The 18,829-nt window shown below is 38.3% G+C and overlaps 1 protein-coding gene across 6 annotated transcripts in view; it reads right to left on the bottom strand.

Annotated features, from left to right (window-relative positions):
• Positions 1-458: 458 nt before the first annotated feature.
• The window catches only part of USP25 (ubiquitin specific peptidase 25), an 80,020-nt gene continuing 61,649 nt past the window's right edge, over positions 459-18,829 (bottom strand). For 5 of the 6 annotated variants that reach the window (XM_026075996.1, XM_026075999.1, XM_026075997.1 and 2 more), the window contains 6 exons: positions 13,639-13,817; positions 12,654-12,732; positions 10,694-10,773; positions 3,210-3,333; positions 2,330-2,525; positions 459-1,857 (listed from right to left, as the gene is read on the bottom strand). In XM_026075996.1, coding sequence (XP_025931781.1) covers positions 1,685-1,857; positions 2,330-2,525; positions 3,210-3,333; positions 10,694-10,773; positions 12,654-12,732; positions 13,639-13,817 — 831 coding nt within the window. In that variant the 3' untranslated portion in view covers positions 459-1,684. Of the gene's footprint in view, positions 1,858-2,329; positions 2,526-3,209; positions 3,334-10,693; positions 10,774-12,653; positions 12,733-13,638; positions 13,818-17,280; positions 17,377-18,829 lie in introns of all 6 variants that reach the window. The other variant, XM_026076001.1, reaches the window with a different exon arrangement.

The raw sequence follows: 18,829 nt of genomic DNA, 5'->3' as shown, positions 1-18,829 counted from the left end.
GACATTTCAGACGTCAATAGCTTCAGACAGAAAAAAAACAACCCCCAAAAAATCCTGCTGAGTAGTATGGCAGCTGTGAGAGTTTGAATTTCTTTTTTTTTTAATCGTTAATTAAATAAATGTATGGATTGACAAAATATGGCAGGCTGTAATACTGAAAACGGAAGAGGAAAATACCCTTTAACAAATTTTGAAGTGAAGCCCACACTATTTACCGTATATTACAATCCATGCTTCTCAAAAGTGAAAAACTTTAAAGACCGATACGTGCTAAGATTGAACTCAGCCTCTTCTTGCATGTAAGAGGCCTACATTTAAGTCCATTACATTTATTGTTGGTCTGACCTTAATCAGTCCTTCTCTCCTTCTGTGCTATTTCCTTAGTAGAAATTAGAAAACATCCCACTTGTAAGCCTGTAATAAAAAGTCGAATGCCGCTCCAATAAAAACATACAAACAAATATTTACATATTTTACTGTTCTAACACAAAACGTTCTCTATAAAGAGTAGGAATCAAAATGCTGGTAGGTAACAGGATTACCTAAAGACGCATAAAATTTTTTTTCCACAAAATAAGTTTTTTTCATTAAAACCAGACAGTATTTCAGTTCTACAAAACAAGCTCTATAGATCTTTTCTTTCACTTCTCTCAGAAATTCAATTAGGGCAGATATAAGATTTCTAAGATCTTTTGTTGCAACAACAGCAACCCATTTCAAGCAAGGAATTAGTGGAAGGTTTTATTTCTGGTCATTTACATGACTAAAATAACAGTTAAAAAACTGATGAACTCTTAAGTTTTACAAAGCCCACTTTTTCAAAGCTCTCATTTTCTCTACTCAAATAAATGTCTAGAATTCTTGCTGAAAGACTCTGTATAATATATTTCTACTGAAAATAGTTTTAATTGTTTTTTTAAAAAGTTTTTTCTAAGAATAGAAGGAAGGTGCCATTATTATTTAGCTTCAGAAGCCAGTCCCTACCATCAGAATAGACTTGTCATGGCCACACAAAAACAAGTGTTGAGGTGCAGTATCATACATACCAGTAAAGAATATACAAAACCCATAGTGTATAATACTGTGACAGTTTTTCAATATATTCACATACAGTAATCTCCAACTACCTGTAGCTAAACTGGCCATAAATCCTGAAGAACCTTGTCTATATATTGAGTAACCCATCAATATACTGTATCTCTTCTAAAAATACCTGTATTTTACACTAATATACAAGGTATCTGCTTGCAAACACAGAAGTAGCCATAAATAAAATTTTATTCTTTCATTTCATTTACAAGCTACCAAGTACCATGTATTTACACAGCACTGGACACTTAAAGTAGTTGCAGTCACAAAATGATCCAGACAGCTGTTGATAAAGTAAAGGATCTTAAGATAAAAGCAAAGTAATACTGTAACAGATAAGTGGCAAAAAAGCAGTTTTGCCATAATAATCAGACTTGCAATGTTGCATCAATTCTGGTTGAAACGACTGAGCCCCATGCAATTCTCAGCTTTAACTGTTTGCAGTCTGGCTAAAGTTTGTACAGTCATTTCTCTTTTGCAGTTATTAAAATAAAAAAGTTAAAAACTATAGCAGCAACAAGCAAACCCTGTGACAGGAAGGCAAGGTTTAAGAACTAAAAAAGTTTATACAATGTGTTTAGGAAGGTTGCAGAATTTATCTTCCATCGGCTGGAGTTCGACTGAGTGACAACATGATTCGGGCATATCTTTCACACAGTTCATGTGTAGAGTAGGAAGGTAACTTTGGCGGGTCATTGAAACCTTTAATCTCTGTAGAACAATCTAGCAGTTTTGGCAGGAAATCTGTCAGCTTTTCTTGCAAGTTAGCTGCAAATAAAAAAAGAAAGCCAAACATTAATATTTATGTCTGCATGTAGAATTCTCCTTTTTCTGCTCAACACTATTCCTTTTTTTTTTTTTGATGGGTGAGAAGAAAAGGAGTTTCACTTGGAATAATTACTTTCTTCAGTTCTCCAAGCATTAACTAGACATGCTGGTTCCTAGAAAGATGTAAATACAAATGCCCTCCAAATAGACTATCAGCATGAATATTCTCCCCTTCAAAAAAAACCCCAAAAAACAAAAAACAAACCAAAATATTTCCTCTAAGGCCTGATATCCCATTGCAGTGCACAGAAAACTGCTGTCCATTTAAGTGGGTCTGGGAGTATTCAAAAGTCTGGGTATCTCAAAACACATTACCAGTGAACAAAAGATACAGGCTGAATTCAAAACATCCAAAATATTAAGACATCAAAGGTGAATAAGAGCCTTTTACCTTAACGAATAAATAACTTACGTTCCATTTCTTGTCCAAGATAGGAACACCAACGGTTTCTCATATCTTCCACAGCAACAATATCTTTTTCTTCCATTTCATCCACCAGTAGTAATGGCAAGCATGGGACAATAAGCTCATTCATAATGATCAGGCCATTATTTACTTCCTGATCATCTCCTGATTCAAACAGTGCTGCAGCATGTTCATTTAGTTTCTTCACATACCACCACAAAAAAGGAAAGCCTTTAAGTATACAGCATTTCATGTTTTACCACGCATCAGCTTTTGTTTGGTTTAAAGCATAGTCTTCCTGCAAAACCGCCTGCTAATTTGTAACAGTCACATTTGAGTTTTAACATTTAGAGTAATGATCCATACACTGTACTAAACAATTTGATGCTGTTCAAGCCACTTGAACTGATACCTGACAACTCAACCTTTGTAGCTGTCCCTCTTGAAGACTGCACCCTACCACCTGCTCTTGCCTTTTCTTTCTATGGCTAGAAAAAAGTGACACATCAAAAAAAACCAAGCATTTCCCACTGATGCCTTTTCCAGTATTTGTCTCCCTGTCAAACCGTGGCAACATAGTGAGTTTGCTCACCAACATTGTCAACTGCTGTTCATATCTATGCCAGACATGATGGCAGTGAGCATGCTATTTACAATAATAAAGAAAGTGATTATTTGAACAATGGGAATAAAATTTTTCTTCTTCTTACTTCGTACAGTTCTTCTTTTTGCTTGTTCTTATACAAGTCTGACACAGGATATTAATTTGTTAATGAAAGTTTTCTAAAAAAAAATAATGGCAACGCTTTGTCTACTAGTTCATTTCATTAAAGCTAATTCAACTAGCAAGTTCAACTTTTTGAAACACACTTCACTCTTCACTTACTAGCAAACATTCTCGTCTGTAGTGAGATATCAGCTCTTCATCATGCCCTCTGTATGGACCTTTGGACAAGAGTTCTTTGTTATTCTGGTAAGCATAGATAAGGTAGAGCAAGGCTTCCATATAGCTAAAGCAAAGTAAAGAAACAAAAACATTAGATGCAACATCGAGGTACCATTTATTTCCAGCTAACTACTATGCTCTTCAAAGCATTAACTTGGCTTGTTTGACTAAGTCCACCCCTCAATCTCTTCAGAGCATTGCTTTTTCTAATACCACACAATTTCTTATTTTATGCACATCAGTTTGGTTTTTTTAATTATTATTAAGTTAGATCACTTGCATAAGAAGTCTGATCCATAGCTCACTGAAACCAATGTATACCTTTCCATCCATTTCAAAAACAGCTTTGGATTAGCCTTGAATATACATGAAAACCTAATTTTTCCTGCATGCTTTTGTCACATTAGGCTTGATCTTCTGGTGTCCTATAACTTGGTAGCAATCTATATGTTTGCAAATAAGATTTAACACTGTCTTATTTCCAAAACACGAACTGTAAATTTTTATATCTAGCCTCATTAACCATAAATGCCTCAAGATCACTGAAGTCAAAAGTGATGGAAGAAGATGGAAGAGCATTTCAAAAGCACAAGTATCAACAGTCTACTGGCACTTCTGCCTTTAATCTAAATGCCAATAATAGATATATGCCTAAATGGTGAAGAATGAGTAACACAAGACCTAAGAACCTAACGGTTAATAATTAACAGAGATCTCACCAATTAATGATCTCTCCACATACTGCTGCATGCCATTTCCAGCAAACACCCTAAACTGTTAATTCTCTGACTTACAGAAACCCAGTTAAGACAGGCAGCCACTGAAAGCAATTCAGGCAACTCCCCTAAAAACAGGCAGTTAGAAATCTCTTTTTTGTTGGACCTAGAACAAAATTCCATCCAAAAAGATAATTTTTCAGATGTTCTTCTAATGGGGAGTTACAGGATCAGTACATTACGCACTTACTCCTAGTGAGAACAGGAGGTGAAGGCTAGGATTTAAACTACCGAATCCAAAGCAAATTACTAAAAATGGCTAAAAATTATGTGCAAGTACAAATGGAGCATAAAGGATACACAAAAAACGTGCGTCAGAACTCTCCAAAGTAGGTGAATTCAAGACTGACAGCAATGCTTGCCAACAAGACAATATAAAAAGAAGAAAAAAGGTTGCTTGAAATAGCAACAGTTGCTTAAAGCTTTACCTTCAAATGTTCCTGTTTACAAGAACAAGATGAACCCCAACACCAGAATTTTAGAATGCACTGTGAAGGTATTTTTTCTGCTATGACATTTGCTCATACTCCCTTGTGATCCTAAATATTTACTTCTTGAGTAATGTATTGCATAAATACAGTCACTATTTGCCACCTTTTTGCCTTCAAAATCCAAAGCTATGTTTTCACCAAAGGAGGAAGCCTCATTCTCCTCTCCTCAAGTCCATTTCTCCTGTCCATGCAAAACCACCAGCTCGACTGACTATCCAGCAGAAAAAAACATAATGTGGGAAGAGGGAGAGGAAGAAAGGGTAAGATGAATACAAGAAACTGGAATTGCTGTATATGGAGCAAGAGAAGCAGGGGAGCAAGGGGAGCAGAACCCTTTCCATTCTTGGTTCAGTTGTTTGTGAAACTGCACATTGAAATTATGGTGTCAATAACATAGCTGAGCCGAATTAAAAACCTGCTATTGGTGGTGGCCTAATTCCCAGTCCCTCTTTTCCTGCTCCTTCCCCTCACTGTTATGATCTTCCCCTGAACCAACAATAGTGCTCATCTAACAGCAAGGTAAGTCATCTTAAATCACTTTTGTAAAGCAAATTTCAGAGACCTTGTATTACCTTTAGAGCCTGAGCAATACTACCACAGTGTACATTAGCAAACAGATTCCATCTTTTCACATCTGAAGTGTATATAAGCTCCAGCCTATAAAAGCCCTGAAGCCTAAGCGCTTACAATCACTGAAACTGCTCACAGAATTAGGTAGCCTGCTGAATCTAGGCTTTGGAAAAGAGGCAGAAAGCATAGGCTGGCTAAATCAAACTTTAGTACTGCTTTGAGAAAGGGATTTCAGTCAAGGCTGAAAAAATATATCGGCTTTCCAAAAAGGTTAAAAAGCTTCCACTGATGCCTACAGTTTGTACACTTCTAAGAGTAACTACCACAAGAAAGAGCTGTCTTGAGATGCAAGTAAAACTCTAGTCAATGTTCTTTAGGTGACTCCTGTGCTCATCTTATCCACATCAAGTGCCAACTCCATAGTATGTCAGTGAAAACATGCCTGAAGAACCCTAATTCTTCACCTGCACTGGAAAGAGGTCCTTATTAACCACCATAAAGGATCAGGAGTGAACTTTGAAAATAGGCATGATTCCCAGCAAAAAGCACCTCCATGTGATATCTGTGGGATTCTCAGAGGTCCTAAGAAACTGTTGTTTCCTTTGCCTCCAAGTACAGTCTTGCATGCTCAGCACTTCAGCATCACGCCCTATAAAAGTGGGCTACCAGCACTGAAGGAGAAAGAAGTACTCCAAACTATTTTTTTAGTGTTGGTTTTGTGTTTGTTCAACAAACACAGTACAGTTGTTTAAGGAATTCAGGGACTACCTGGGTAAAGGCTGATTGCTGGCTCTATCCAGATATTAAGCAGAATGTTCCTAGGCATCAGCATTATTAAAACTAAGAGAAGTTGGTCAACTGAGGCAGATGGAGTTCTGAAAAAGAAACCTGAAAACAGTCCTGCTAATGAAGGTTATGTTTCAGTTAAGAAAGTTTATGTTTTTATAAATATTTTTAAAGTTACATTTTTATAATGTCAGAGTTAAGGAGAGAATCGTGAAAGGGAATCGGAAGAGTTCATCAAGTTAGTCTCCTTGGGTAAGGATCAAAGGGCAGGCTAGCATGGGTGACACTGTTGTGGGTGTTTACTACAGGTCACCTGATCAGGATGAGGAAGTCGATGAGGCCTTCTACAGACAGCTGGAAGTAGCCTCACGATCCCAGGCCCTGGTTCTCATGGGGGACTTCAACCACCCCGATATCTGCTGGAAAGACAACACAGCTAGGCACAAACAGTCCTGGAGGTTCCTGCAGAGCATTGGTGACAACTTCTTGACACAGGTGGTGGAGGAGCCAACAAGGAGAGGTGTGCTGCTGGACCTCGTACTAACAAACAAAGAAGGACTGGTGGAAGATGTGAAGGTCGGGGGCTGCCTTGGCTGCAGTGACCATGAGATGGTGGAGTTCAGGATCCTGCGAGGAGGCAGCAGGGCACCAAGTAGGATCGCAACCCTGGACTTCAGGAGAGCAAACTTTGGCCTCTTCAGGGACCTACTTGGAGGAATCCCATGGGTGAGGGCCCTAGAGGGAAGGGGTGTTCAAGAGAGCTGGTTAATATTCAAACATCACTTCCTCCAGGCTCAAGAGTGGTGCATCCCTATGAGTAGGAAGTCAAGCAAAGGAGGCAGGAGACCTGCATGGATGAGCAAGGAGCTCCTGGCAAAACTCAACCAGAAGAAGGAAGTATACAGAAAGTGGAAAGGGGGACAGGCCACTTGGGAGGAATACAGGAACGTTGTCAGAGTATGCAGGGATGCGACGAGGAAGGCTAAGGCCCGTTTGGAATTAAATCTGGCTAGAGATGTCAAGGACAGCAAGAAGGGCTTCTTCAAATACATCAGCAGCAAGAGGAAGACTAGGGAAAATGTGGGACCTTTGCTGAATGGGGTGGGTGCCCTGGTGACGAAGGATGCAGAGAAGGCAGAGTTACTGAATGCCTTCTTTGCTTCAGTCTTTACTGCTCAGGCCAGCCCTCAGGAGCCCCAGATCCTGGAGGCAAGAGAGAAAGTCTGGAGAGAGGAAGACTTTCCCTTGGTGGAGGAGGAGTGGGTTAGAGATCATTTAAGCAAACTTGACACCCACAAATCCATGGGCCCTGATGGGATGCACCCACGAGTGCTGAGGGAGCTGGCGGACATTATTGCTAAGCCACTCTCCATCATCTTTGAAAGGTCATGGAGAACAGGAGAGGTGCCTGAGGACTGGAAGAAAGCCAATGTCACCCCAGTCTTCAAAAAGGGCAAGAAGRAGGACCCAGGGAACTACAGGCCAGTCAGCCTCACCTCCATCCCTGGAAAGGTGATGGAGCAGCTCATCCTGGAAGCCATCTCCAAGCATGTGGAGGAAAAGAAGGTGATCAGGAGTAGTCAGCATGGCTTCACCAAGGGGAAATCATGCCTAACCAATCTGATAGCCTTCTATGATGGAATGACTGGCTGGGTAGATGAGGGGAGAGCAGTGGATGTTGTCTACCTTGACTTCAGCAAGGCTTTTGACACTGTCTCCCATAGCATCCTCATAGACAAGCTCAGGAAGTGTGGGTTAGATGAGTGGACAGGGAGGTGGATTGAGAACTGGCTGAATGGCAGAGCTCAGAGAGTTGTGATCAGTGGCACAGAGTCTAGTTGGAGGCCTGTAGCTAGCGGTGTCCCCCAGGGGTCAGTCCTGGCTCCAGTCTTGTTCAACTTCTTCATCAATGACCTGGATGAAGGGACAGAGTGCACCCTCAGCAAGTTTGCTGACGATACAAAACTGGGAGGAGTGGCTGATACGTCAGAGGGCTGTGCTGCCATTCARAGAGGCTTGGACAGGCTGGAGAGGTGGGCAGAGAGGAACCTCATGAAGTTCAACAAAGGCAAGTGCAGGGTCCTGCACCTGGGGAGGAATAACCCCATGCACCAGTACAGGTTGGGGGTTGAGCTGCTGGAAAGCAGCTCTGCGGAGAAGGACCTGGGAGTGCTGGTGGACACCAAGTTAAGCATGAGGCAGCAACGTGCCCTTGTGGCCAAGAAGGCCAATGGTATCCTGGGGTGCATCAGGAAGAGTGTTGCCAGCAGGTCGAGGGAGATGATTGTCCCCCTCTACTCAGCCCTGGTGAGGCCACATCTGGAGTACTGCATCCAGTTCTGGGCTCCCCAGTACAAGAGGGATGTGGCACTACTGGAGCAAGTCCAGCGAAGGGCCACAAAGATGGTTAGGGGACTGGAGCATCTCTCTTATGAGGAAAGGCTGAGAGAGCTTGGCTTGTTTAGCTTGGAGAAGAGAAGGCTGAGAGGAGATCTTATCAACGTGTACAAGTATCTGAAGGGAGGGTGTCGAGAGGATGGGACCAGACTCTTTTCAGTGGTGCCGAGCGACAGGACGCGAGGCAATGGGCACAAACTGAAACACAGACAGTTCCATCTGAACATGAGGAAAAACTTTTTCACTGTGAGGGTGACAGAGCACTGGAACAGGTTGCCCAGAGAGGTGGTGGAGTCTCCTTCTCTGGAGATATTCAAATCACGCCTGGATGCAATCCTGTGCAATGTGCTCTAGGTGACCCTGCTTTGAGCAGGGGGGTTGGACTAGATGATCTCCAGAGGTCCCTTCCAACCTCAGCGATTCTGTGATTCTGTGATTCATTTTCAGAATGAGAATGGTAGCATGGTCCTTTACAGTGTGCAAGAAGTGAATTGCAATAAATATTTCAGTCATGAGGGAACCTGTAGCTGAAAGACAGGAGCATGACTGCAATGAATGCCTTTAAAGTAGGTCGACAGATACCCAGATCCCCACTCATCCTCCAAGCACACTTAACTCTAGTCTTAGTATCTTCTTACTAAACACCTCTTTAAGCATTTATGAAATTACATTTTTTGCCAAAGAGAATGAATGCTACACTTGTTTGAATGTTCAGCGAGTCTGACAACATTGCATATTTTTCTTTCTGACCAATATCAGAGTCTAAGCCTGCTCATTCCAAGCTTGTTTGCTAAATTATGAAGATGCTTGGTAATAACTGTCTCATTCTTATTTTGCAAATTAACCTAAATATTGGAAACCCATACCAAAAATACTGTTCAGCATAGAACAGAGAACTGTGTTCCCCTCCCTCCCCCAGCCCAATCAGAACAGATTATGGTAGGAGCGGATTAGTGAAAACACTGCATTTTATAGTCAAAGGTGCCATCCTGGAGTCTCAGTGCCAAACAGCTTGAAGATCTTCCTTTTCTGACTGCATACTTTGAATGCACATAAAGCCTGAGGGAAACAAGGAGGGTTCCTATAGACTGTACCTGTATGCCTGTGAAATTTTTGCCTCTTTAAAGGGTCAAAAAATATGAGAATGTTTATTTTTCAAATAAGGAAGGCAATCTTCTGACCAACATTTTCACATAAGCTGCTTAACACTGACAAAGTAGCATATGCAAATTTAATTATTAATGAATATAATATTTATTACATAGTAGCATTCAGAAGACAAACCAAGATTACGGGCTTATAGTGTTAGCTGCTATACAAAGACATAGCTTGTCACAAAGATAAAACAGCTTTTTTTTTTTTTTAATCAAATTTTGTTGTGTTTGAAGTCTTTTTTGTTTGGGGAGTGCACAAAACAAGAAAGAAAGATGAAGCGATTTCCTACAGATCATACAGATGAGAAACTATGTTTGATTACTAGTTTAATTCTCCTGCTTATCGTGTTATACATGATAATCAGTGATTGGTGTCAAAATTATTTGCACAGTCAGAAATTTGTATCCTGTGATAGCTCAATCTTCAAAGAGCAGATAACAGCCACTGAACACTTAGTAGCTAATCATTTTGTTCCTTTGACTGGACATGGGGGAGAAAGGTAGTTTTGAACAATTTTCTTTCAAAGACTCTCTTCTGCAGAATGTTTTGAGGCATTTATACTGTTATCATTATTCTTGCTGCATGTAGTAAATCAGAGTAAAAATTTTAGCTGTAGTGCATTCAATACATTCATGTCACCAATTTTATACATCCACAATTCCTGACCTGGTTAGAAGAGAGAAGAGAGTGGATTACCATTGCCTCATGTAGCTAAGAAGAGGAATCAGCTACAACTAGAACAGTCATGCATGACAGTTCTCAAATATATTCTCCTTTCCTGTCCTTTAAAAAACACCCTGCGTGGAAGTTTGGCCCCAACAAATGCAGAAGGCCAAACTCTGCTTCTACAGGAAGAGCCAGTAAAAAGATGGGCTAAGTAGCGGGGCTTGACTGTGATGGCTGATTAAAGTAGCTAAACGCATGTGCACGTGTGTGGTGCAGGAGAATAAAGATTCTTAAGTCCAAGGGATACCTACAGACAACACAGAGTAGGAGAGAAGGAAGAATAAGAGTGCATGTGGGGGATGATCTGGAAAGAGTCCATGGCTTGGTTAGGAAAGAAGTCAAGATTAAGAGTAGGAAGTTGGTGTAGATGCGAGACTGAAGAAATTAACGGACTAACTAAATATTTAAATGAAATGAAGAACACATTAAACAGTTCTTAATTTTATAAATAGCTTTACATATCACTACATACATTTTGCTTTCAAATTGCTCTACCAAATTTGAGTTCTATACTACCACTTACCTCTTTTTTTGGAAAAACTCCAATCCTACCATGAGAAACATGGTTGTTTCCCTGAAATTTCTATAGTCTTGATGCCATCTCTGCATATAAGAAAGGGTATATAGAATTTCATCCACAAACATGAAATACAAATATTTTACACACTTTACTTAGTGCTGAATACTCATAGTAAACGATAAGGACTCCTAGTAAGCTTACAGGTGGGAAAAGTCCATCTGAATTCCCCCACCCTCAATAAAAGGAAAATTCTTAAATACCTAAAATATTACTAGATTTTTTTCTTCTTTTTAAACGAATGCATTATCATTTTAAAGAAATGCAAAGCATCTTTGGAGAACCACAGTCAGAATTATAAGAAATTCCCTTTTTCTTCACAGTAAGAGGGGGAGAAGCTAAAGATCTTTTTTTTTCTTCCCTACATTACATTCAAGTATTTACTCAGTAAGTGTGAAAGCCTTCTTATACACTAAGCTTAAATTTCAATATATGAATGAGATAGAAAAGGCCTGAGCACATTAAATGGGAAGTGACAAAAAACCACAATGTCTTATTAAGCACTTTGGACTAGAGATCAAAACAGTGTTTATACTAGAACAAAACATTAACCTTACTGCATCACCATTTATACAAAGTCACTACTGGTATGTTTTACAGGTAAGTGTTCTAAGTGAGAAAGGTGCTTTTATTCCAGTTGGTTAGTAGCCAACTTCCAATTGCTCCATTAAAGATAAAATAGGGGACAGCATACCATAATAGATAGCCATTTATGGATTCAACACAAAGAGCAGGACAAAAGTTCCATGAAACGCCAACTCACTATACAGGACAAATACTGATACAGTGTTTGGAGAAACCACTTGGCTATGTGTCTCAGGAGAAACAAAAAAAAGTGCCACATATCTGCAGGGAAACAGAATACTCCCCCGCTTCTTAAAGCTAAGTCCAGAACCGTTTATTCTACCTGTGCAATGCCATACAGAAAACGGTAAGATATTGAGCCTTGCACAGCCTAAAATGTGCAACAGAAAGCCCATCGCTATGAGAGCCTTTTGTCCTTTCCCCTCACAGGCCATGGGGAACACACTGCAATGTAGTAGCATCTATTGTAGGTCCTAAATCTGGTAAAGAGAAATGCTGAGCATGTATTTTTCACTCAGTTTGGTGAGGGGAAGATTACTTCCCTAGTCCTTCTGAACAAGGAATTGTTTGTACCAATGAGCATAATGATAAGGTTTAAGTGGTGCACTGGAATCTGCCTAGAGTATAATTAACCCCAATTCAGAGGCCTTAAGGTACAGGATTATGAGTTGAAACTGATGTAAAACCAACTATAAACTTATCTTTGAGATGGAGTCTTTTGCCAAATAAAAGTCATGATAATTTAACGTCTGAGATGTGCTCATTTCTTTGAGCAAAAATTCAAAGTTTTTCTATATAGTATAGGAGGAAAAATTAAATGCATAAGGTGGTCTCAGCACATGAAAAAATCTGGTGCTTATAAGAGAATGGGAATGACTGCAAAGACAGCTGGAGAAAAACCACAAACACGACTTTGATGCCTATGACACAGTTCTCAAGATGTGTGAGGCTGGCCTGAGACCACTCTCACTTCTTTACTGCTTAATAATTTCTGAATAGAGAAAGCCAACCAGCTCTTATGTGCTAAATTATGAAAAACTGTTAGTGACGTCAAGACACATTAAGGAGTAAGGACAGGCTGAATAAACTTGACATTTATTTATGGCTCAAGTCAAATTTGACCTCGGAACTACAGATGTGGAAAAAAGGCCTATGGCTTTAGGTCAACTGGTCAGAGCAGCCTTCCTACAAATTCTTTCAATAACTAGTTTTAACTTCTCAAGGTAAGACAAGAAGAAATTTGTTAAGATAAATTCAGAACTAAAGCATATTTATAATTATTTTGTGTTACAGTTTTATTTACAGCATAAAAAATACTGACCTCATATTCCTCCATGTTTACTTCATCTGGCTTTATCATTTCAAGTTTAGCTTGAGCAACCTTCATTATGTTACGGCACCTTAAAAAAAGCAACAAGTCATGGGAGATTACTGTAAATTCGTAGAGAATATTATCTCTATAAAGAGAGTAGCCTTAAACAGTATAAGCCACTGAGTGCTACAGCCCTAAGCAAAACAGTATGAAAACACTGTGCAAGATGTGCTCTCTATTTTGTGCAGTATGATCAGCAGGAAAGAACACAGGTTTTCATCACGCCTACTTTAAAAATCTGCCATTTAAGCTTTACTTCTTGTTTTACTTTTTTGAACTGCCACATTGCTCACTCTTTCTCTTTAATTTAAAGTTCAGATGGTTTGAAACTCCCTGATATTTGCTGTCCAGAAGTGTCATCAGGATACTCCGATGATTGAGGATTAGAACCAGAGGCTTTACAGATGTCACTATGCAGAAATTACACTAATGTTCTCTACCTTTCAGTTTGTTTTTTTAAATAGGTAAATATATGGAATTTCAGTTAGAACACAGAAGTTGTCTTTCATTCAAATAAGCTACTTATCTAGCTCAGTACCCCATTTCAAGAGATGCAAGGCTTTGCAGCCTACTGCTGGCTCACAGGCAGGTGACGAAATGCAAAGTACCTTGCCTTGCACAGTGTTTCAAAAGAAGGTACAAAAATCTGTATGCAATTACAAACACCACCACTGAGTACTTCTCCTTATTTCCTATTGATAGAAACCCAACTTCTTGTTTACTCCTTTTACAGAGATTTTTATAAAGATTATAATTTTTATAAAATTGTTCTTCCACAAGTCTAACACTTTGAAGATATTAACAAGAAGGTAAAAGTCAAACAAACATACAATTCTTACTCGCTATTACACACGCTATATAAATATAAAAGGGTGTCTCAAGCCTTCACAGAAGGTTCATGCGCACAGGAAATGAGACATGCTGATCTTATTACCTTTCATCAAAGCTAAGATTGTGATCTCCAAACTGTTCCAATAACGTTCTCTCAATTATCTTCTTTGGTGCCTGGTTTTGGATGAAGTAAACAATTGCATGACGCAAACGGTAATCACATTCAGGTGGTGGATCTTCCTGTGCTAATTTTAGTAGTCGTGTGTATTCCAATTTAATCGCCTAGATAATTTAAAATATATACTTTATTCTTCTTGGTTAACTTTTAACATGTAAATTTCACAAAACACCAACAGAGTAATTCATGTCACATGGCCTACAAAGTATTTTTTTAAACAGTCCTGTACTCCACCCTCTCACAAGTTTAAACTACATTAGAAAAAAAAAAAGAGAAAAAACCCAAACACACATAGAGAGACATATGACAAATATGTTCCTGTCTCTCCCAACTAACCCTGCCAATACCGCAGACAGACCTTTGCTTCAAAAGCAATCCCAATCCTGTGCTAAATCTCCCTGGGAGAAAGTTTATCTGATCCCTAAAGGGGCCTACTGAATCATGTACTGTCCGAAAGCAATATAAGGTTTCAGACATTTTACTTAAAAGGATCTTCTAAAATATCCTAAGGTAAAAAGGTACCTCTAACACAAGGTCAAAACGTAAATACATGAATAAAACAAATTCTACAGAAAGTTTAATGAGCATGCATGATTTTGAAAACACTGTAAGTCAGAATGAAAAATGTCTTGCAACAAAAACCAAACTCTACGATTTCTAAAGAAAACATACTTCAATATTAATAGTATTAGCACCTTGCAGGGCAGGATGGACTCCTCGCTGAATATTTTAGACTGACTTTAGAGGTCACCAGAAGTGTTTACTTTTCTAACTTTACCAGCACATTAGGTTTTTAACGAACATCATCTGTTATGTTAATTAGATTTTACACACTGAAACTATGTAGCATGAACAACAGCAACAACAAGAAAAACAATTAGAAAAATGGTGACAAATCTTAATATGTTCCATAATTTATCTCTCAAAATACAGAAGTGATCAGACTCTTTGCTAATATTAAAAGTCAGTCAGAAACAAATGACTTAAGACAGTAGCTTCACACATTAATACTGAGAAAACTATTACCAAAGTTTCAATACAACACAGAGAGTAAGTAAAGCTCCAAAGCAGGCAGAAAAATAGCCTGTTCAATATTCCACACTCCTTCATGTTGAAATACCTGGAAGTGGCATACTGCTTGAGGTTTCCCTATGAGAATTTCAGGCTCCCATCCCTCTCCCAATATACACTTTGTTTCAAAACACTGAACACATGGGTAGGGTACTATTCATATAGACTTAAATGGAGAGAGCGTGGAGAACTTGGAAACTTAGAGAACGTTCTGGCTTAGTATTTGGAAGTGTTATTCAGACGTGTTATTATTAAACAGGAAGTTTGGGAGAATTGGTTATAAATATCAGAAGCCATGGATAAATTTGTATTATCTTACATCTTTAGAAGCTCTACCATTATGAAGCCAACACAGATAACTACACAATTAAACCCCGTTTATCACAGCAGGCCAGAAACAAAAAGTAGTTGCTATTATTCATTTCAGAGAATATTATTCATTTCAGAGAATTACTTAGAAACAGGAAAAAAAAATCCAACATACATCCTATATTTTTATACACACTCATTTAAAATAAATTAAAATGGTACCCTATGAATTTAGAAATCCTATATGCAGTGAAAAATAGCACTGTTTCTTTAAACAGCAAACAAAAAAAGGGGCAATGGAAAAAAGTAACAGAAAAAAGTAAAGAATGTTACATAAAGATCTTATGACACACATTTTGCAAGGAACTGGCTACAAAGTTAAGAGAAGGATGACTGTAAGAGGTCATTGATCAATAAACATCTTAATCAGTTTGTGTTAGGTATGCCTCAAGTTGGTGATCTGGGGGGGGGGGGGGGGTGTCAAACCTTGGAAGAAACAATGACCCACATCACATGGGTTTTGCCTGGGGTATACAAAAGCAAAAATATCATAGAGAAAACACAACTATTTTAAAATACTCATTTTATAAAAAATACACATGGGAAAAAAGAGTCTAATGGTATTAAAAAATATCACAGAAGCTTTTCAGTAAGTTTATGAAGTAACAAGAAATTTTATGTGATTCGTTTTAAAACATGAAATTCACTACTGAACAGAGCCACTTCATTTGCATACATTCATACTAATCTACTCCTTAAAATTGAAGCATGTTCCACCCGCCCTAAGTTATTACAAACATGATCCAACACAAAATCAGTAGAGAAACTTTTTATCCTCCACCAATTTAGGGGCGGAACATCTCAAAGAAAAATCCTTCCCCCACCATGCAGTGAAAATATTTAAGTGTTAAAAATTAAAACAATAAGAAAATGTGTAACGGTACAATGCTTTGATAATTCCAAAGCATTTGCCATAAGCTTATTTTGAACTGGATTTTTTGTTTGTTTTAAAATAATAAAAATACCCTTCATTTAAAGAAAAAGGTTCATAATAAAAATACCCTTCATTTAAAGAAAAAGGTTCAGTGTAGTTAACCTTTCCGGTAAAGAGCTTAATTTGCTCAAAAAAGCATTTTTTTTTTTTTTTATTGAAAAGCAATTGACAGGGAGAAGCTTTTCATTAAGTGAGGAATTTGAAAACATTGACCACCCTAAGCAAAATCCATTTCACTGAACAAAGGCTATGGCAGGTATCTCTGTTCCCTGGAAGCAGGCACAGTTAACAGAAACAGCCCTGGAAACAAATGCTATGGTCATAACACTTCTCAAAGCATCTGTTTAAACAAACAAACAAACGAACGAACAAAACCTCAAGATTCCAATTTCCTGACCAAGTTGTTAAAGACACAACTGTATTTAACAGAATTTCTCTCAGTGTAAATACACCATAACAATTAAGGTGAAAAGAGAATGCTACTCAAAGCCAAACAAGAAGCTTCTTCCTCTTCTTGCGAAAAATCACATTTGAGAAGATTCTACATCATGTCAAAGTAATCCCCTTGCTAGTATCCTGAAAATTCAAAAGGTTTTAGGAGCTAAAAAACACTTGTAATTTTGTGTATTTGAAAAAATTAACACATTTTTTAAAATCTGGTCTTATTCTGAAGAGTTACAACCACAAAGGCCCTAATCCTCAATATAAAGCACACTGCATAAATAAAAAGTATCGACATCAAGGCAGTTAAACAAAAGAAAACAATTTATATTTACTACAAGTCTTTTAAGGAGGACAAAACAAGAACAAATACAACAGAACACTGATGTCCCTGGATGAAAACACTGATGTCTCAAACACAGTCTAGTGAAGGCATGCTTTTTGTTACAAAAAGGGAAAAATACATACTCTCACCAATCCCACATCTAAGTTTCAAGTTACTTGCCATTATTGTTAGAAACGTAAAATGCAAAAAGGTATTTAAGTTACTGATATCAAAACAATATATTGCTAAGTGAACAGGGGAATAGCTCTACATTTTTCTAGAGAGAAATATCTAAATGGAGGACTGACATCACAGAAGAGTACTTATAAATGCTGGAAAAATCTTAAAATGCATCAACGGATAGGGTGAGAAGGTAAATCTAACAAGAAAAGTCAGAGGAGAAAAAAGTTGAAAATGTTAGTTGTACCTTAAAGAACCCTGCTTCTGGCCCACACCTGTCATAAACATTCCTGGCTTTACCTATAGCCATGATAATACCTTGCATGTTCGGGGTCAGCATGACCTGCCATAAGGGATTTAAGGTAAAAGTTTTGAATGATTAATATTTTAATGATTAAATTCAATATGCTTTTAGTCTCATGCAAGATAAAAAGCAACTTAATGCATGCATACATTGAAATGGCACGTTTCAATACAAGATTTGATGTGTGTATTCTGCAAATCAATCACAGCACGTGTACATATCTTTTCTATAACAATATATGATTTAAAAGGAAGCTTACAAAAAGATTGAAGAATTGCATCAAATGCACTTTAGAAGTTACATGGTCAAAACTTCCCAGGAAAGGAACATGCATCGTTCAACATTAGTATTCATCAGAAGTTGCATACTGAACAAGTAATACTTGAAGAACCCATGGCCACCAAAGGATAAAATAAAAACTATTTCAAATAAAAAGATCATCCAATCGTACTTTGTATGTACTACACTAAAAAGCATAGTAAACCACACTAACTATATTTTACGTGTTTCAATATCAAAACAAGGGACCCACTGCTATAAAAACAATTGGTCCATGAAGCATTTGCAGTCTACTTCTTAAAATAAAAGCAAGAAATCTGACAAACACAAAGCCAAACATAACACAAAAAAAGACCTCACAGTTATACACATCAGCTATATACACAAAATTTAATACTTCTAGGTTACTCAAAAAGGCCTTTTCCCCTTATTATCTGTGAGCAAAGACAAATGCGCTCTCCCTCACCACCCAAGGTCTAGCTGGCACAGCAACAGAAACTAGCCTTTAGGAGCAGAAGATTAAAAGCCTTAGGATTAATTCTGGAAAAGTTTCCCTCACATAAGAGCAGCATTAAAAAAAATAAAAAAATAAAAGCAGCAAATAGATTACAAAAAAAACAGAAAAGAAAAAAATGGGGAAGAAAGTTAGCATCCTCTGGGAAGACAATGGCATGGGGACAACAACAACAACAAAGCAGGTCATTAGGGGAGGCTAAATGCTCGTGTCTTTAAAGGTGGAAATTACACATTTGTGAGAAGCCAAACTCAGTGTGACACTGTCAATTAGAGTATTTTGTTCCCCATCCCACACTGCCAGTTACAATTGCTCATAATTACAGCACAGAATGACCTGAAATACCCATTTGCGCAGGGAAGTGAAAGCTGCCCACAGCCTACCGAGAAAACACGCTCAGATACCTGCGAATAGGGGCTGCACTAACTCTATTCCCTGCCACAACAAACACGGAATAGGGAGTGTGTCAAAGCAAAACAGCGAGATGACCTGGCAGTGTTCCCTTCTGCTGCCAAAACAGGCCAGCAGAAAGTACTGCCTCTTAGGATGACATGTGCCTCTCATCTGTTCCAAGGGTAATACTAGTTATATGCACCACCTTAGTTCTGACCTAGGAAAAAGCAAATTTTTTTTTTAATGTTTAGGAAGTGGTATTATACCAAAAGGCTGTTATGAACTTTATGGCTGAAAGAAAAAGCC

This window comes from Apteryx rowi, unplaced genomic scaffold (genome assembly GCF_003343035.1).
Source record: "Apteryx rowi isolate R43461 unplaced genomic scaffold, aptRow1 scaffold_42, whole genome shotgun sequence".
In the NCBI taxonomy this organism is placed as follows: Eukaryota; Metazoa; Chordata; class Aves; order Apterygiformes; family Apterygidae; genus Apteryx; species Apteryx rowi.
The sequence above is the reverse complement of the archived record's forward strand: the minus strand, read 5'-3'. Positions and strand labels throughout refer to the sequence as shown.